Source organism: Onthophagus taurus, chromosome 7, assembly GCF_036711975.1.
Source record: "Onthophagus taurus isolate NC chromosome 7, IU_Otau_3.0, whole genome shotgun sequence".
Lineage (NCBI taxonomy): Eukaryota > Metazoa > Arthropoda > Insecta > Coleoptera > Scarabaeidae > Onthophagus > Onthophagus taurus.
Window position 1 is genome coordinate 6594954 of NC_091972.1, and position 21428 is coordinate 6616381.

The following is a 21428-nucleotide window of genomic DNA, read 5'->3' on the forward strand; positions in this document are numbered from 1 at the left end:
CACCACGTCCAATTATCACCTATAAAAAATCAAATATAATTAACAAAAATGATCTTAATAAAAGAATCATAACCACTTTATTTATTAAGACACTTTATGTTTTGTTCACGTTATTGAATTATTTGAAAAGATGACTTTTCTATAAAATTAAAGCTTAAAATAGCTTCTTTAAAATATCTGAATCATCTTAAACGTTTAAAAACAGTTCGTTTGTGAATTTCAACGCACAACATGGGGCGGTGTTTTGATAGGGATGTACCCCGGTTAATCGACTGGTGGAAGAAGAGAGAAAAAAGAATCTACGGGGTACCCAAAAGAGCAACCAACCCAGGTTACAAAGGGCCCCAAACACGCACCGCTGAGCAACAAGGGAGCTTTAAGCGTTACCATTGAATAGAAAGCAGGGCGACATATGTTCGCCCTTTTCTCATAGCAAAATTCAAATTCGTTTAAAAACTACACCAATACCATCTTTTAAATATAAAAAAAAATGTATAAAGGTGTTATAATTTAACAAGTTTTCATCGTTGTTTTCGGCACGTACCCACTCGAGAGAGCAGGAGAATTTTACGTCGGGCAATAAATTTTAATCCGTCCAAAACGTTTACGAGCATAAATTTATCGCTTGATAACGCGTATTAGTAATAATAATTAACGGCGCTAATAGCAATAAAAGAGTGGGCCCCCTCATTCCGGCTACCGAACGTCGTAAATTTAAGATCCGTCGATTTTTTGCACTCGGTGTGGTTGGTTTTAATTTTACGGGAATTGGCAACGCCGCTTTTACTCTTCTTTTCGTCGTCGTTCTTCGACCACCGGAGGCAGGTACACACACAGATGGGGGCCGAAAAACCCAAAACGTCCGTTGTGAATAGGGTCTCCCTTCTCTTCTTCTTTCCTTTTGTCCGAAGAGGATGTTTACCGTCGAGACCCTGGAGGAGAGAACATTGTCGGGATAGAAAATTCGTGCCGCTTTTTGGGATCTCTCAATCACAATATGTATGAAAAAAATTCTCTTTGCTAATTCTGGGAATGATCTATGGAAGGATTTTCAAACCGAAACGAATTTTTCGTTATGGTTTCTAGAAATCTAGAAATAAACCGAGTGTTATTGCGAAAACCTGTTAAATTTGCGTTGGGGGTTATTTATTTGAGAAGGTATTAAGCTTGTTAAAATATAATTTGAGTTGGTATAAAAGTTTTATATAACTCAAAACTTCTTGCCAATTTATTATCTGTGTCACATCTTTTTGTCATATTTTTTAAATAAATTTAAAAAATCATAAAAAAAATCGATTTCTAGAAAATTTCACTAAAATTATTCTCCTAGTTTCCCAAAAATCAGTTTTTTTCTGTTTATATCTTTAAATCATCTCTAGTTATCACCTCATCCCATATAGCTCTATAATATATCCCTTATACGCGGAATGATTTACGATTTTCTTAATTCCAGGTCGACAACAATGTTAGACCAGCCACCGAAAGCCAAACAAAGAGACGATCTCCTCCTCGCTTCCTCGCTTATAGTTTGGCCGCCATCCGTTTCTTCTTCGTCTACTTCTTCGTATACCGCTGCCGAGTTAAAAAGGGGAACGAGGGGACCATCGGGGGTCGTCCGTCCCTTCTTTTACTTCTCTCCTCTTTATACCTGGTCGTATATGTGTATGTGTGTGTGTGTCTGGTGCAGACGCCTCAAACCGGCTGATTTACGGCAGAGCACGGCCGTAACCGTCAATTTGACGTAAATATAGATATTATAAATCAGTAACCGGGAATTTGGCTAAAACCCGGGGAAAACGCCCCCCCTTTTTCGATTCGGCGACGACTTTTTTTCGGTGGAGCTTGAAACGCCTACGACATGATCAGATAACAACGACATATTATTATCTAGTAGAAGGAAGAAAAAATGTTATTATATTTTAATATATGTACTTTGAAACCTAGAGGAGTTAATCATAAAATCTAAAAGGAGTATCGACAGAACTGACCGAAAGTACAGTAGAACTATTTAGTGGGTAGTTTTTCGAAAGATCGAGAAAAATTGATTTATTTTTATTGTTCCATGTTTGTGGGGATAAAATCCAAAGCTGCCATTAACTTTAAAGCAAGGGCGGATTCGTCACCCCGATTTACAACTTGGAAAATTTAATCCTCCCAAAATCAGCTTCCCCTTAAATAATGCTATGCACTTTATTATTATGATTGGCACAACATATTTTTTTGATTTACATCAATCTGTTTAGCTAAATTGACGAGTTGTTGACAACAGCACAATTATTGGAGACATTAATCCGAATTCTGATTAAAGAAATAGTCTTACAATTAAACTAATACAAGAGTTACTAAAATAAATGAGCTGATTATATAAAAAAATGATGTTATCTACGAAAAAATAACCATGCTAACTACTTTGAACATACATTTCCTGGTTTTTACGTACTTCACTCTTTTTTGGCAAAGAAATAGTTTAATTCCTAAATATGACAACATCTCAATACAAGTATTTAGGATACCTGATATTCATGCTTACATTAGCAATAGCATTAACTTCTATCTAATGAGTCAGCATATGCAGCAAAACTGGATGGCATTCATTATCATCTGCATGCCCAAAAAGAGCTCTTCTCTATTTATCCCAAGGAAGTGCTATGACAATATCTGAAGACAAAAATATTATGGAGTCTAGCTGTTGTTTTTCATGCTTATATGTATATGAAATATTAATAGTTTCTACCTAACGAGTCAGCATTTGTAGCAAAAGTGGAAGGCATTCATCATCACCAGTATTCCTAAGAAAACCCGTTCTCTATATACCACAAGGAAATTCCACAATGTATCTTTGCTCTTCGTAATAGAAAAGGTTCTCCTAGCTAAATTGTATCTCAGAAGGTGTTACCTACTTATTGGTCTTATGGATAATCCACGACTATTTCTGGAAAAACTATTTACATACATGTATAATGTGTATATTGAATACCACATTTAGCATCCACAATAAGCACATAACTTCATTCTTGTTTGACGAAAAATAATAAAATTCCTGAATATGATAATATGTCAAGACAAATATTATAGACTCTAGCTGTAGACATACATGCTTACTAAGTTGTTCAGAATCCTCCCTGGTAGAACTAAAAAACATTTTACTATACCTCAATGTTTTGAAAGATATTTTTGTCTTAAATCCTTCCTTCAAAAACACTTAGGACACACTTAGGAAAAATTCAATATTCCTGCTTTAGTAACTAATGTATAGATGAGTACCTCATACATCTACGGAATCATAGGTAGTTTCATTGGTAAAATATGCATTGATTCTAGGATTTTGAAGACAACGACTTTATATACTACTCCCAAATATTTAGGGTTTTTAAAGTTGAGGAAACTATAACTAATTAAAAAAATATGTACCTTTAAGTTCATAATAACTTTTTAGAAAAGGTTTTCTTTTTAAGATAAACAAGTTTGTTATCACTTTTTAAGAAAGTGATTTTTTGTTTCTTTTCCGTTTAGGGATTTTAAGTTGTTGGGATCCCGCGGCGATTGGAACAGAGAAAAAACAGGGTTTTGACAATGGGGCCGTACCGTAGTGGAAACCCCACAGAGTCCAAGCCCGAGAAATCGCTGAAATGAGCAACGGTGGCCAGTTAATCCACCGCTGCGAGTTCTTTGTTGAGGTCCCCCGCATGGGACCTTTGTACCGATTGGGGCCCTAATTGCTCGTTGACTCTTCAAAATCGCAATCAAACCCAGGGGATTTAAACTGAAAACAACTTTTTTCGTTTTAAATTTTTTAAATTTATTTTAGTTAAAATATGTACACATGTGTTGAGTCCAATTTTGCCCTTCTCCCAAAAATAACTTCCTTCGTTCCAAAAATACACTCTTCTTCTTCCCACCTAACATCTTATATCCACCCTCGTTCGAAGAAAGTTTTCGTCCGGGTTCTCTACTATATATGTTTTTTATCGTTTTTTTTTTAAATATTGACAATGGCTTTACCACGTGGAGTGCAATAAAACGATAAGAGACCCTACCGGCTACCGTTTAAATAGTTACTACTACCCCGGAGATGATAAGGGAGTAATAAAGAATTTTTGATGTAAACAATATCTAATAAAAAAATCTCATCACCATCCAATTATTTTTTAGATTTAAAAAAGATCTCTTTAAACACAAAAAAATCTTTTCATTTCATATCTAAACGTATTTTTTTTCCTTTATTGTTTACATATTGGGGTATTAATGACGCTACCTCTCGAGGCGTTATCATAAGTTTGATTAGGCTATCAGCCACCAAAAACACATGTAAAATACCGTGCGGTTGTGTGGAGATAAGGACCGTCTTACACGCATTCAGTGTTTCTGTGTAAACATTGAACCGTGTTTAACATGCGTCTACGCTATTTCCTCTCTTTCCTTATTACGTCTTTATTTGATAGGGCTTCCAATTTTCTTCAAACTTTTTATTGAATTTATATACTACCAGTTCAAATAAGAATGAAAAAGTCTTGTGTCAGTTTTTCGAGTGAAAGAGATACGACAAAAAAAGAGGAAAGAATGAAATGCATTAAAAACGTTATCAGAATTTATCAGAAAACGGGCTACCTACTAGTAGAACGGGTCCGAGCTTATCAACATTATTACACGGCACGGTACACATAAATGTCTATATAAATAATAAACAGTAATAATTTTTGATAGAAACATATGTTGGTGTCCCCTTGGTACACGGTGTTATGTAAACATAATATTTCTTTGTGTTAAGCTACCAAAAAAAAATATTTTTGGGAGGAGTAACAACACGAAACGACAAATTAATATTATGTTGAAATTCTTGGCTAAATACAACAATACTTAATCATGACTTAATTATATTGTTTTATATTGTATATATAATTATATTGATATTTATGGAGACTAAAAAATGATTATTTACAGCAATTAAGACAAGGAAGCGATAAAACAAAAAAAAATTGAAAAATTAAAAAAATCATTGTGACCGTGTTTGTAAAGATTAAGAATTAATTCATAGCTTAAATTAAAGATTGAAATCTCTATTTTAAAACTATATACACTAATCCATATTTATGTAAAGAGGTTAAGTTAAAGATTCGAAATAAAAAAACTGAAAAATTAGGTTCAATTAAAATGATATGAAAAATTTTACAAATTCAAGAAATCATTATGACCTTATTTTGGAAGATTAAGAATCGAATTATAGCTTAAATTGAAGCTTGAAATCTCTATTTTAAAACCATATATAGCAATTGATGTTTATTCGAAAAGGTTAAGTCACAGAATTGGAAGAAACGAACCCTAAAATTTGAATCAATTTAATTAGAAGCAAAAAAATTGGCGAAATTCAAAAAATTATTGTGACCATATTTATGAAGATTAAGAATTGATTTATAACCCAAATTAAAGCTTGAAATCTCTATTTCAAAACCATATATAGCAGTTGATGTTTATTCGAGAAGGTTAAGTCATAGAAGCGGATGAAACGAGCCCTAAAATTTGATTCAATTTCAGTAGAAGCAAAAAAAATGGCTAAATTCAAAAAATCATTATGACCATATTTATGAAGATTAACAATTGATTTATAGCTTAAATTAAAGCTTGAAATCTCTATTTTAAAACCATATATAGCAATTGATATTTAATCGAAAAGCTTAAGTCATAGAACCGGAAGAAACGAACCTTAAAATTTGATTTAATTTAAGTAGAAGCAAAAAAAATTGCGAAATTCAAAAAATCATTGTGACCATGTTTATGAAGATTAAGAATTGATTTATAACCCAAATTAAAGCTTGAAATCTCTATTTTAAAACCATATATAGCAGTTGATGTTTATTCAAGAAGGTTAAGTCACAGAATCGGAAGAAACGAACCCTAAAATTTGATTCAATTCAAGTAGAAGCAAAAAAAATTGGCGAAATTTAAAAAATCATTGTAACCATGTTTATGAAGATTAAGAATTGATCTATAGCTTCAACTAAAGCCTGGAACCTCCACTTTCACATGGATTACTATGTATAGTAATCCATGTTTATTTGAAAAGGTTAAATTAAAGAATCGAAAATAACTCAAAAATTTTTTCAATTTTAGTAGCAAAAAATTATAGAGTTAGGGTTATCATCTTAATGGCCTGTAATTCAAGTCAGTAAATAAAAATCAACGTCACAGTCAATTCTAACGTTTTATTGTATACAAACAAACATGTGAAGAAGATGTTAACATCCAGGATGCAGAACGAACTGGTTTAATGGGTTCAGATTCGTTCAGTTCAAGTCTGGAACTGAATCAACCGTGGCTCTAATGACATTCAATTACCTTTGGAAATGATTAGTAGATTGGAAAGTATAAAAGATTTGCAAGATGCAATCATAGGGATTGAACGAAAATGATAAAGATGTAGAAAAAATAACAAAAAGAAGGAATACAAAACGGAAGAGGGATTTAAAGATCAAGAGTATGTCACATTTGGCTCAAGGAAACAGTCAAGGAACAGAATTTGGAAAAGACATCATTATGCAATTTCAGAAATGAAAAAAGGCAAGGCAGAACTCATTGTACATTGTACTATTTTGTGATTAAACAAATGTCACTGTATCTAAAGTTTATCCCATCTCAGAGTGAAGTTGTAAATCACCATGATAGGATTTGGTTGAAATTGGTAAATGTTAAATTCTTAATTTTTGATTTTTAAATGGACCCTTTATTAAAAATGATAAAAGAAATAATAAATCACGGGTTAATTATGTTGTTTTAAATTCTTATTTTCAATCGGAAAAAGATAATAAAGCAAAAATAAAACGTTTGTTCATAAATAAATACCGTTTTAAATAGTTAACTTTAAACAATTTCTTTAGTTTAATAAGTTAAAAATGAATGGGAATGTTAAAACTTCCAGGTAAGTTTTTAAAAATTCACACAACAAAACGGAAAATTGATTAAATACAATGTACTGGAGACTTTCAAACGATAACGAGCTTAGAATTGAGGGAAACGTTAACATTCTAGGAATATATTTTTCTTTTAACTATCAACTGCGAAAACATCTGCGAAATTTAAGTGAACCGTTAATGCTTGGTAGCGTAAATTATTTCGCGTTGAAGTTAATTGCGCCCAATTGAGGAGGATTTCTCACTGATTACACAATTTATGGGCTTGAAAACTAATGCCAATTATCGTTGAGATATTTGCATACTTTTCAGAAACTTAAATAAATCGAAACTTTGATTTTATATCCAACCCCCTATTTGATTTGCAAATTCTCATTCTCACCCCCTCATAATCCTGGATCTAAAGATACAACACCCCAGATTTTGACTTTGTAATTACATGTACCCCACGTAAATAAATCACACATATAAGCAACTTAACAATAGACCAAAAAGAAGGGACGCTACTTTTTAAACGTAAACGTTATATTTCGGTAAAAAATACCTCCTGTATAATGTAGTGTTTGGAGAAGCAATTGATTCACTTCGATTATTGAAGTGGAATTGAAACAGTCACGTGAAAGAGTACTTAACTTCGATGGTCGCCGTTAAAATTAATTTTTTCCTTTTGTTTTCGGGTTTATTGCTCTCTTTCGTATAGAAATCGATTAATGATTCCTCGACTCCACAATTTCCTTTAAAACGAATAAAAAATCGATAAGAAATCAATCAGGTGTAAAACTTGTAAATAAACTCGGTTTATTTATGTTAATTCCGTTTAAATTAAGAATAGTTCTTCATAAAGGGCGTTTCAAAGTAATAAAGTGTAAAGTTAAGAAAGTGACTGGACTTTTTATACGTTTTAATTCGTTATAACGAGTGCCAAAAATCTTGTTTATGTAAAACTTTCAGAGGATTTAATTTAATTGTGAAAAAAAAATCATTTCGGCTTTACTTATGAAGATTAAGTAATGATTTATAGTTTATTTTAAACGTTAAACGTTTTTAAGAGGATAATGTTAATTAAAAACAATTTTTATTTTTAATGTTAAACAAGAAAAGATTTATATAGAAACATTCGGATTTAGCCGCACGTCTTTCAAGACGGCTAATCCCAAATGATTCTAGTTCTAGGTCTTGTGGTAATTCTAGTGATAGTGCAAAACTAGAACTAACACTAGACTTAGAACTAGAAACATTAGGGTTTAGTCGTACGTCTTTAAAGACGGCTAAACCCAAATGATTCTAGTTCTAGGTCTTGTAGTAATTCTAGTGATAGTGCAAAACTAGAACTAACACTAGACTTAGAACTAGGAACATTAGGGTTTAGCCGTACGTCTTTGAAGACGGCTAAACCCAAATGATTCTAGTGCTAGGTCTTGTGTTAGTTCTAGTGATAGTGCTAGTGTAAAATTAGACATTCTGAAGTCTGAGGATGCACGGCTAAACCCGATAGTTTCTAGTTCTAGGTCTAGTGTCAGTTCTAATTTTAGTTCAATAAAAATGTTGCATAGTGATATTTTATGCTAACTAGCGCTACCTGCCACCTACCAGCCATCTTAAGAGAGGTGCGGCTAAACGGAATGTTTCTAGTTCTAGTGCTAGTGTTAGTCTAGTTTCATTTGTTATTCAGCGCTAGTTTGTTGTATATTCTATTGAGCTATAATGGACACTGCGTTCCCCGTATTGATCCGATATATCGAGGTTTTACTGTATGTAATGTCAAATTATATTGACATGTTATTACATTTTATGTGAGACAAAGTAAGTAGGTACACTCTGGTTTCTATGGAATTATATTTTTGTATATTAGATCTTAAGTGAAATTCATAAATAGAGAAAGAGGGATGATAAATTTTGTTGGAAAAAAAGTCAAATTGCTATTAACAAAAAAGTGTTGAAACTAAAAAAGTCGTTAGAGCTTTATTTATGAAAACTAAGAAATGATTTATAGCGTATATTAAAATGCTATTTTAAAATGATGTATACCAATTGGTGATTTTTCCCAAAACAATGTATCATCTTTAAATTCTATACTTTCCCTTTTTGTGTTTTTAGTGCTTATCGTGTTTATTATTATTACTATTTTTTTGATATCGTTTTAATATGATTAACTAACGAAAATGTACGTTAATTCTACGTGGAAAAAAATATAGTGCTCGTAAAAAAAAATAAAACAGTTTTTACGCCGTGTTACGTTTTTACTACTACTGCCTCGCGTCCCCGGTTTTTTTACGAGCGCCTGACAAGCTAAAAGGGAGATAAATTCATGATTTCATCCGAATTAGAGGCTTTATTGCGTCACAGTCGTCCCGAAAAAAAAATAACGGCTATAGTGCGTGGTGGTGGCTATAAAATAGTTATTGTGATTTTAATAAACGCGACCGGAATCAACAGATTGCGCGTAAAACGCCTCTCCTCTCTTTTTATTTTTTACGATACGGTTTTCGGGAAAGTGATAAAACTGGTATTTTTACTGTGATGGGTGAGCAAGTATTTTTTTAGTGTATGTGAGATTTTGTCTGACCTGTTTCGAAAACACTGCAATGTCCTCGTTGAATGACTCTGACGAACACACATCTCCTCCCGCCACTCCAGGCTCCCTTGGTGTACATGTTGCCAACTCACATTTTTCAAAAATTAACGCTAATAATGGAAATAAAGGGTGTCTGAAACAAGAAAAAATAAATTATCACACAAATTACCCCAAAATCAATACGTTTATCAAAAAATTAAATTGGCTTGTTAAAAAATAAAGTTATTCCTTTTACTTTACATTTTTTATTTTAAATTTCTTATTGGGGAGACCAGAATGCAATGATAAAACATGAATACCTCATGAATAATTCACATCACGAATATGTAAGCACAAATCTCGTAAGTGGTCTACTACAGGAATTGAATGTTTTGCAGAAAATTTCTCTTTTCCTCATCCACTTACCATATGGACGAAAAATACAAAAAAAAAAGAATATTCGAGCCTACAGAAAAGCTTAAAGGAAAAGTAAACGAACATTGAAAGTATCGAACGTGAGGTGGTGCCAAAAGGTCAAAGCTCGCACCGAACCCTTCCTTACACCCTCCTCCTCATTTCTTTCCTTCTATTTTAACTCAACGCGTATCGATTACGGACAATTTTCTTAATGGTGGGTCGGGCCCCGAAGAGAAGAGAAAGAGAACGAACGAACGTCGGCGATAAATAATAGGGAGGATTTTTTTTTATCGGCGGCGCTGCGGAATTTTATTTCAAGGCGCCCCGCGGAGAGGAATCGCAGAGCCAACGAAGAAGCGAAGCGAACAGGCAAAAAGAAACCAGAAGAAAAGCGAGAGAGGCGCTCCAAGTATGGACTCGGCCAATACACACTTAAGATAGCAGAGCTGCAAGAGTTGTGTTTTGTATCTTTCCTCTTTCGTTCGATGACGACAGAAGAGTTCTCGGACGGACTCGAAGAAGAAGAGAGAAGTTCTTCGGTGTCCTCCTATGACCCGTAAATTACCCTGCGGATGGCACGCCATAAATAAATCGGGCAACGTTTTATGAATGTGAGCCAAGAGTTTAACTTCAGGAGAGTAAAAAAAATTAAAAATATAAAAAGATTATCGAAATTTTAAAAATTCTTATTCAAAATTAAAAAAATTAACTATTAAATTTTTTTGTGGTTTTATAGTATTTAAGTTGACCGCAAACTAAGGAAGATTCTTTTATGTAAACCCATAAACTGTGAAGTTTCATTTAACGACGTTTAACTCATCCAGGCGGACAAACCAAGACATACGTTAGAGACCTACCAGCATGACGCAGTAAACGTCGTAACAAGTATCTATTTCAGATATTATCGTTCTCTAGTTAATGCGCCCAGAAGTGAAGCGTTAATACATAAATAAACGCCAAGGAATTTACCTACCACATGGTAATAATAACGATCGTAAACCAATTTTTTTTGATTTAACAATGTTATACTTTAAACATTATTATAATAATAATTACTATAAATATCACTTAAAATGAGCTGTTCCATCAATTTAAATCATTCATCCATTCACTTCCTCGAAGCGTAATTGTAAAATCACTGTGAAAGCACCAATTACAGCGGGATTTATTAAGGTACGCGTCTAATTAGCATACAAAGAGTTTCAATATTTCTTTTCTACAATTACTTAATTTAAGACAATAATTGAAAAAAAAATCCTTTTAGCGGAGACGTCAGTAATAAGTTACTAAGAAATTGGTAATAGTTGATAAAGAATTTAAAAATAACCCCTATCCCGTATTATAACCATCTTATCCATCATCATAATAAAATGATTGTTTTAGAAAATTATAAAGTAATCAAACCCAAGGATAATATAATTTAGTTTTTTTTTGATTCTAAAATTTTCTTATAATAAAAGTTGTTTATTTATTATTTGACCTTACAACATAACGATGACTTACTTAGAAAGAAGATTTGGCAACTTTGATTTTCATCAAGATTGCCATATAATACGTTAATCGTTAATAATACAACTTCAACATCAACAACAATTATTAAATGATCAACGAGTCTGTTAAATTAACTTTAATGAAGTTATCAAGAAGAAATACTATTTTTGTATTATTGCTGGAAGAGATTTAATGGTTCAGAGATCGCTGAACATAATTCTATAGCAGTTAGTTTTGATGATTATGTGTGTATGATATTCGCTGCTGGATAAGTAATTAACTTTTGTACTTTTTGTTTGGATGAGAGGACAGTACCGATCACCCTTGTGGAATTCCATTGTTCAGTTTCATTTGGCTATTAGTCTTGTCACCCATGAATCACCCATGATGATTTGGAAGCATCTGTTAGATAGCATTGATAATCTTTCTTCATAACTCGCATTAATTTATATATTAGCCCTTGTCATACAAGATGATAAGTCAGTGAAAAGTAGATGATTTTACTTGCTTTTGAAAGCCTGTATCCACATAGTTATCCTGCTGATTGTAGTATGGTTAGGGCAATTCTGTCATATAGCAGTCTTTCAAAAAGTTTGTAGACCATTCTTAGAATTGGGCACTTTCCCTGGTTCTGGAATGACGACAACTTTTGCCACCTAAGTTGATGGGACATATCCAGCACGAAGGATGTCCGAGAAGAACTTTGCAAGTCTTAGTAAATCTGCCACTATGCTTCAGAAATTCAACATAAATGGCATAAGAGCCAGGAAGGTGCTTTTCCCGCTTTTATTTCATTCAGGGCTTTCAGATTTCTTCATAGATGAAGATGTTGGAATATTCTGTTTCAAGTGTACAGAAGAATTTTAAAGTATTTAGATCTTTTTTCAAAAAAGTACGCAAGATGGATAAAAAATACGAGTATGGACGCTTATGTTCAGCAATGGACGATACGGGCTAAAGGATTATGATGATTCATTGTGAATCATATTTTTGATCGAAATGTTAATTACTAAAAATGGACAATTAATTCTTGAGATAATTCGATGTGTTTGATTAAGTTATTTTAAACCAAAGTTTTTTGAGTCAGGCATTTCGACATCAGTATTCAGACCCAAACTTTCGATTAAGATGGACATTTTGAGATCTTCATAATCGAGTACATTGTTTACCAGTTATTTTGGTGTTTTAGTAAAATTGGGACTCTCTATCAATTGTGAACTATATCAATAAATACTTTCGACAGCCAAGGTATGTCGCGTATGTACAAGGTAACATACACCTACAACAAAAAAACATCTTTAGTGCAACGATGCAACCTTGCCTGCAATTATTCGAAGTTGTTGTGAAATAGAAAAGAAAACTGTGCTATACATAATTAATAAGATATCTATTAAATAAGCTTGGTGTTTGATTATCGTTTTTGCAAAATCCTTTGCAAAGAAAAATCACTTAAAACATCCTGTTAATTGGAATCAAAATCACGAATCTTCATGAAATTGCTTAATACAAAAAATCTTGAATGAATTGACAAGTATTATTAATGCAATGGAAAATTTATACCACTCTACATGTTTCCAAGACTCAGTCTCCCTTGAAATTATTCACAAGTTACTTAAAACAAATTTGAACAGTAATGCTAACTTTTAGACCCAGCATTATAATCAATGGGTTTTAGTTAATGTGGCCTTTAAGGAGCGATATCTTCCACGATGATGATATTTAGTTCTTTGCAGTTACAGAAAAGTCACAAACAGCATTCATCAAACTTTTTAGAAACGTAACAATGTACACCCTTTGCGTAACAAAACATAATAAAATTGAATACCATATTGCTTTTCTCTTCTTTATACTTAATTTTTACATTAGCTTCTATAGTCAAAACCAACGATAATAAAATTATTGGGAAATAAAACCAGCACGTCCAATTGGAATACAAGGTAGTGATCAATCAGCTTCGTTGTCTTACTCGTTATTCCCATCGGACATTCAACTGGGGTAACAATTTAATAAATCTATAAGCACAAAAATGACAACTTTATCGATAGCCAATATGTCGATGTTGAAATGAGGAATCAACAAAACATAGGTCTAATTCTTATATAGAGAAATCAATACAATACTCTCTGCAATGTGCAAACTTTGTAAAAAATTGTGTAAATAAATGCAAGGATTTTGACACAATCAAAGAATTTATTGAATTATAGAATAAGGTCAGATTGAAACTAGAAAGATTAGTGATGTAATAAAATAGTTCCTGCAATAGTGATGACATGTTTGAGCCAACCCAATGTTTCCATCTCTATTTTTTGAGACATAAAATTTATGAATTCTATTAAATGTCTTTCTATTAATGTCAAGATTTGAAGAATAAGTTTCAACATTCGAATTATTAACTATTAGCCAACATAAATTGTAGTGTATTTATGCTAAAAACTAGTTCCTTCCAGCTCTAGGAGAACCACATTGGTATTGTAAACGAAAAATGTGAAGCAAGGTGACATGAAAGAAGAAGTAGAATGTTATTTAATACATAACAACAATATCACCATGGCAGATAACATGCTTGCTTATTATTACTACAGCTTTATTTAAGTTAAGTGTTGATACATTTTTTGTGTCACTCCAAAGATTGTAAAATTTCAAAATATTTGCGTGATGACGTTGAAAATGTATGAGATTAGTTGAATGGAAAAGTGGAGAAACTTCATCTCCTAAATTTTCAAAACCATATCTGGATGAATTAAAATCTATACAAAACGATATCTAGGACAATAGTAACTTCGATGGAACACCTTAAAATTTCAGAAAACTTTTTGATTGTAGAAGTGAACCCATCTGATTGTTTTGAACACTTCTGACTATTGTGGACATTTCAAACATTTCTCCACAATAAAGATTTTGATAAATCAAGTGACCAAAACAGTTAATTGTTAATAAAATGACGACGTTGATGCTACAATTTGCTCCTCAATACTAAGTTTATAATTGATAGAACGTTTTGGATGAAAACATAAGAAATTGTATAACTTGAATTGCCCATGAAATATTGTTAGTAATTCTTAGTGAAGTACTATTGATTAAATCTTTGATTAACTTGTTAAAATCCCTAAATTTTTAAATAACTTACTTTTTCAAGCAGATTATTTTCATCCATTCAAAATCAATAAATGATTTAAAAAAATATATAACCTACTTTATTTTAAAATTTTTTTATACAATATTTATGCAAAACAAAACCGGATTAACACAAATAATAATGAATACTAATAAAACAATAAAGGGTTGAAAAGAGAAAGGGTAAAATTTTAATATTCAGAGAAGGGAGAGAAGAACAATTGTGCTTTTTGTGTATTATCGTGCTGGTGTGGTGCCGGTTTTGAACAATCGGACGCGACGATATAATTGACGTTCCGTTTATTTATTGCTCAAATTTTACGAACAACAACACCAAAAACGAAAATCGTATGACAGGGGGAGGAGACCATGTTTCGATTGAAAAATAACGAAAGCGTCATCTATCAGGCTTATTATTAAAAATTAATTAATTTACGTCCATGACAAATTGTAGTAATTCTACTAAATATGAATCGATTAAAACGTTGAAAAAAACACTAATCCTTTAAAAAAAACAACATATTATTAAATTATAATCATTCAAAAAAAATCGTTTAAAAACGTTTAATATTCTTTATTCTTTAAATTTAAAAAAATGTAGTAGCTATAAGTTGTTAAAAATTAAAAAAACATTTGAAAAACGGGTACCGTCGCCTACTACTCTTTAACTTGACGCTTTCCGTCGGTCACCGGTTAACATATATTTACGTAAAGCATACAAGTTTTGTTTGTTTTAAACGTTAGAAAGGATATTTTTTAATGGGGTGGTAGAAGGATTAAAAGGATCTAAATGAAAAAGTTAACAGAAAAGGAAAAAAATGTTTTTTTTTGCTCCTAAATAATTCAGAGATATAAAAAAGTAAAGATTTTCGTACTATTAACTGAAAATGATAAGATTATAGGTATCCTTTTGTTTGTTTAGGCTCGAATAAAAATCGAATAATATTGTATATATGCGACGATTTGGTGCGATTATCTCTTACTAACAACCAGAAAAAAAAGGGAAAGAAAAAATTGATAAGAAATCAAAATAACAAAGTAAAATATACATTTTTTATTAGTTTTTCATTTAAATTTGGTTGTAATTGAAAGTTTTCTTAGAATTGTTATTACCAAAATGTTATATGTTAATTGCGGTCTCGTATTTACCTTTTTTTTTGTACGAAAATAAGAATTATAATATATTGCGTCACCACTCATCACGGGTTGTTTAATATTCCAAGTAGGAGTATAACGTCATTTGAGTTAAGAAATGATACAAAACAAATTTTTTTTTTGTACTCACCCATAAATGGCATCTTTATCTCTTTTTCCTACGTCGGGTACAGATCCGCCCATAACATGATTCGCTCCAGGGTTGACGTGATTGCTATGATAACCGTGCATTGGATGGTTGATGATTGGCGAATGATGGATTCCCGGAATGGGCCTGTGATGCGGGGGTTCGTATAAACCCCCCGTAGCTCCGTCCATGTACCCAGGGTGGATGCCATCGTCGTACTGTTGTACCATGGTTAAAAAAAAATTCTTGAGATTTTTTTAAATTTGTTTTAGTTCCTAGGCTGCTTTTTTACACCAGATATCGAGATATTTCATTTTAAATGAGTTAAAGATGATTTTTCATTTTATTTTTAATAAGAAACACTCACGAATACTGGTGGAAAGGAGCGGTGCCTTTTACCACCGAGCACCTTTCAAAAACGTCGAAATTTAATAATAACCGAAAACCCAACAATAACACAAATTTAAAGATTTATAAGAAAATTATATTCAAATTAAAGGTTAATATCTCTAAGTTAAAATGATATATGGCAATCGATTTTGATTTAAAAACGAGTACCGGAAAATATTCGATATAAAATTTGGGTTAATTTTATGATGAATAAAAAATGGTTGAAATACAAAAAGTTGCTGTAGCTCTATTTATGAAAACTAAGAAATGATTTTTTGTTTAAATTAAAGCTTAAAGTTTCTACTTTACAATAATGTATGGCGGTTGCTTTAGATTTTTAAGAAAAAGCTCAAAATGTGCATTAAGGGAATCACTAAAATTTGGTATTTACCAAAATATTAGCGAAATTTAAAAAATCGTAATGCCTATATTTATGGTAACTAAGAAATAATTTTTGTTTAAATTAAAGTTTGAGATCTCTATTTTAAAATGATATATGGAAATCAAAAAATTGTAGTTCAAATTGTTTAAAATAAAGAACTTCACAATTTGGGTTAATTTGATTACTAACAAAAAAATCGTTGATATTTAAAAAATTATTATGGCTGTATTTATGGTAATTGAGAGATGAGTTTTTATTTAAATGAAAGTTTTAAATCTCCATTTTAAAATGATATACGGCAATCGCTTTTAGTTTGAAAAAATGTGCCCCAAAATAATCGGAATAAAAAACTTTGAAATTTGGGTTAATTTGATTACTAACAAAATATAAGCGAAATTAAAAAAATCGCTGTAGCTTTATTTACGAAAATTAAGAAATGATTTTTGGTTTAAATTAAAGCTTAAAGCCTGTATTTTAAAATAATGTATAACGATCGCTTTTAATTTTTAAGAAAAAGCTCAAAATTGTTATTAAGTGAATCTCTAAAATTTGGTGTTTATCAAAATATTGACGAAATTTAAAAATTCGTTACATCTTTATTTATGGTAACTAAGAAATGATTTTTTGTTTAAATTAAAGATTAAAGCCTCTAGTTTAAAATGATATATATCAATCGATTTTGATTTGAAAACGAGTATCCGAAAATAATCGGAATAAAAAACTTTGAAACTTAGGTTGGTTTGATTTTAACAAAAATTTATCGAAATTCAAAGAAATATCGTGGCGATATTTATCAAAACTAAGAAATGGTTTTTGGTTTAAATTAAAGCTTAAAGTCTCTGTTTTAAAATGATGCATAACGATCGCTTTTGATTTTTAAAAAAAAAGCTCAAAATGTTTATTAAGTGAATCTCTAAAATTTGGTATTTATTAAAATGTTGGCGAAATTTAAAAATTCGTTATGTCTTTATTTATGGTAACTAAGAAATGATTTTTTGTTTAAATTAAAGATTAAAGCCTCTAGTTTAAAATGATATATATCAATCGATTTTGTTTTGAAAACGAGTACCCGAAAATAATCGGAATAAAAAACTTTGAAACTTAGGTTGGTTTGATTTTAACAAAAATTTATCGAATTTCAAAGAAATACCGTGGTTATACATATTTATCAAATCTAAGAAATGATTTAGTGATTAAATTAAAGCTTAAAGTCTCCATTTTAAAATAATATACAGCAATCGCTTTTGATTTGAAAAATGAATATTTATTGTTTATTTCAAAAACATCATTTGAAGCTGAACCGAAAATCAAAAAAGAAGCTTTATTTATGACAAAGATTTTTGAAATGATTTACAATAACATATAATTATTAAAAAAATATTAGATCAAAAGAGAAAAAATCGAAAGTATTAACAAATATTGCAGAAATTCAAAAAATCACTGAAGCTTTATTTATGATAACTAAGGAATGAGTGTGAGCTTAAATGAAAGCTTGAAATCTCTCTTTTAAGACGATGTACACCAACCGATATTTATTTGAAAAAGATTAGATCAAACGAACCAAAATCGAATGAACCAAAATTTGGGTTAATTTACGTATTAGCAAATATTGTGGAAATTCGTAAATTCGCTGAAGCCTTGTTTATGATAACTTAGGATTGAGTGCAAGATTAAATGAAAGTTTAATATCTCCTTTTTAAGATGATATATGCGAATAGATACTTAAGTAGCTAAAATTTGATTTAAAAAATAAATTAAAATCGTTCAAGATTTAATTATGATAATTAAGAAATGAACTTAAATGAAAGCTTAAATCTTTTTTTTTAAAATGATGTATACCAATTTTGAGGAAGATAAATAAAAAAATTTTTACCTTATATTATCTCACGTTAAAATTAATGTTATTTTAAATTTATCATCTAATTTGGTTTAATTCAAACTGAGAATGTTGAATTTTTTATAACAGAAAAAAATCTTCCACTGTTTATTTAGAATGTAATAAAAATTACACTTTTACGTCAAACCACAAAAATAATTAAGTTAATTCCACTTCGTTTAACCACTTATTTAAACCTCTAACATGCTTTTATATACCGTTCGTCCGATAAGTAACTGAATATTGAATTACAAAGTTTCAAATAACTTAAAAAATTATAATTTTTCGCATTTTAAGTGCGTATATTTAAATCGTTTTATGAGTGTACTAGAATTTTTTTGAATCCCATTTTACGAGTCTTAATGGTTCCGAACCGCAAAAGAGAGTACATCTTCCTGTGTGGAACGTTGAAAAAAGAGGACCACAACAACTTTTATACGACGGTATTTACGAGCGCGTTATGATCGCGTAAAACCGAACGTGGCGCATCTTTAACGTCGCTTTCTCTACGTCCCGACGCTCTTCTTGTACTAAAATTAAATCTTCGTCCTGTTTTAGCCCAAGAGTTAAAAAATGATTAGTTATCAAAAAGCGATTTTAAATAACGTTTAGTTAAAAAATTTTACGATCGCCCTCTACCGGTTGAGATAATAGCCTCGTAAAGTCGCGGGGCATTTAAATCCTATCGCGTTTTAATCGATTTTCCGTATCAAACGTCTCAACAATTATAAAATATTATTTTTTTTTTTTGGTTTTATGGTGTTTTAATTTTAATTTCATCCGTTATTTCGTTTAATTAAAAGAAATCTTTATTTTACTAGAGTACTAAAATTACTTACTTGTAATGGGTATTAATAAAAATCCGATTTTTTTTTAATTTTTTGGTTTTGGCGCGATTCACTTCGTTTCGTTTTAATATTGAAATGATTTTATTGTTTTATTATGGTTTAAACAAAAATTTTAAATTTTGTTGCAATTGTTTTGATTTTGTTTTGTTGTTGTGTATTTGAGGAGTGAGAAGATGTTTTTGCTTTCCGCCCAAAATTTATATTCGAAAGTATTAAGTAGTCTACAGCTACTACCAATAAAACACTCATTGCTGAGGTAATTCATGCCTTTCAAACGCTGACATATTTATTTTTTTGCTTACATATTTATTTATTCTTTCAACCTATTTTTGATACCTGATAATGTTTGTGTATTGTTTCGAGATTATTTCGGGTTGAGATTTTTAATTTTTTCATAAACATTTGAGTTGGCAAGAAAAAATTTGTCATTAAGTTATCTAAAATTAACTCGAGTGAGTTAAATTTATTTTTGGGTACTTATTAACAAATAATAATAATAAGATGTAATCAATCATTTTCTAAAATCATTTTTGTAACACTTGTAAACCACCAGATTGGTATTCCATCATCATCTTCGGCGGTTTCTTATCGCTTATTAAATGAACGTAACAATAATTATCGATTTGATCTCGACCTATTTATTTTTAGATTTCCACATAATGTCCATTTTCATGTTAATAGAAAAAGTTTTTTTGAGTGTTTTAAAGAAAAAAAAATGAGTTTCAAATATGCATTTGCACTATCCAACATAAAATGCAACATAGTTTAATACTATAGGTATTGGGTAGTTTGCAAAGGAAAAATTTTGCTTGGAAAAAGATAACCCTGAATTTTCTGCCGTATTAAGAGACACATGACTAAAACCGATTTTTCTGGTTCTAGGATAAGTGTTAGTTCTACCTTTCGTTCAATAAAAATATATCACTATCTAACGCAGAATAACAATTAAAACTACAACTAACACTAGACTTAGAACTAGAAGCATTCGGATTTAGCCGCACGTCTCTCAAGACGGCTAAATCCGAATGATTCTAGTTCTAAGTCTTGCGTTAGTTCTAGTGATAGTGTAAAACTAGAACTAACACTAGACCTAGAACTAGAAACTTTCCAGTTCTAAGTCTAGTGTTAGTTCTAGTTTTAGTTCAATAAAAATATGCAACATAGTGGTATTTAGTATAACTAGCGCTACCTACCAGTGTCACTAGAACTAACATTAGACCTAGAACTAGAAACATTCGGATTTAGCCGCACGTCTCCCAAGACGGCTAAACCCGAATGATTCTAGTTCTTGGTCTTGTGTTAGTTCTAGTTTTAGTTCAATAAAAATATGCAACATAATCTTATGATAACCAGCGCTACCTACCACTATCACTAGAACTAACATTAAACCTAGAACTAAAAACCATTCTGACAAGTTGCATTTTATGTGGGACAAAGTAAGTAGGTTTCTATGGAAATTATTTTTGTATATTGCATTTTAGGTGAAATTCACTATACAGCTGTTTCCAAAAAAGGTCGCTCCTTTACTTGGATAAATAGAACACTGAAAAATAAGTGGAGCTTGCTTAGTAAAAAATTTTCATAATTCAATTTTTTACAATTGGCAACATTGCGATGTCGTTACGAAAATTTTTTACTAAGCAAACCCACCTTATTTTTCAATGTTCTAGATATCCTAGAAACGGGGCCACCTTTTTTTTGAAACACCCTGTATTATTTATGTAGTGTGGTTTTTTAAAAAAGAGTATAATCGTGAAACTCGGATTTCCTCCTCTTTCTAAACGGAAAGTTTAAGCCAATAGTAGAACTGGTCCATAAAATTTGACGACGCACTAAAATTTGAATGTGGGCACCCCGTCGGGTTGTTCGTTTTTACGTTTAGAGGGCGCATCAAACGGTTTCTTTTTTTACTTTAATTTTTTTTGGAATTTTGATTTCATCAATAACATTCCTATTTTATCCGACGGTAAATCAATTTATTTATCGGTGATATCGAAACTTCCTTTGTTTTTTTTTAAATTAAAAGAATTAAGTTGTTATTGTTGGGTTGGTTTTTTAAAAATGTTTTTTTTGCGGTTTTCATCACATTTTTTTGTCACTAGTCTGAAAAAAACGATTTTTTAGCACGATTCACTGTTTTGTTTATTCGATTGTTTTTTGGATTTCGAC

The 21428-nt window shown here is 31.0% G+C and overlaps 1 protein-coding gene across 5 annotated transcripts in view; it reads right to left on the reverse strand.

Moving 5' to 3' along the window:
• Positions 1-21428, reverse strand: part of LOC111418807 (Meis homeobox homothorax) — a 119377-nt gene that overhangs the window by 97500 nt on the left and 449 nt on the right. For 3 of the 5 annotated variants that reach the window (XM_071198135.1, XM_071198136.1, XM_071198134.1), the window contains exons 2-3: positions 15767-16008; positions 9472-9613 (exon numbers count right to left, since the gene is read on the reverse strand). In XM_071198135.1, coding sequence (XP_071054236.1) covers positions 9472-9613; positions 15767-16008 — 384 coding nt within the window. The remainder of the gene's footprint in view (positions 1-9471; positions 9614-15766; positions 16009-21428) is intronic. The other 2 variants (XM_023051481.2, XM_023051479.2) reach the window with 1 other exon arrangement.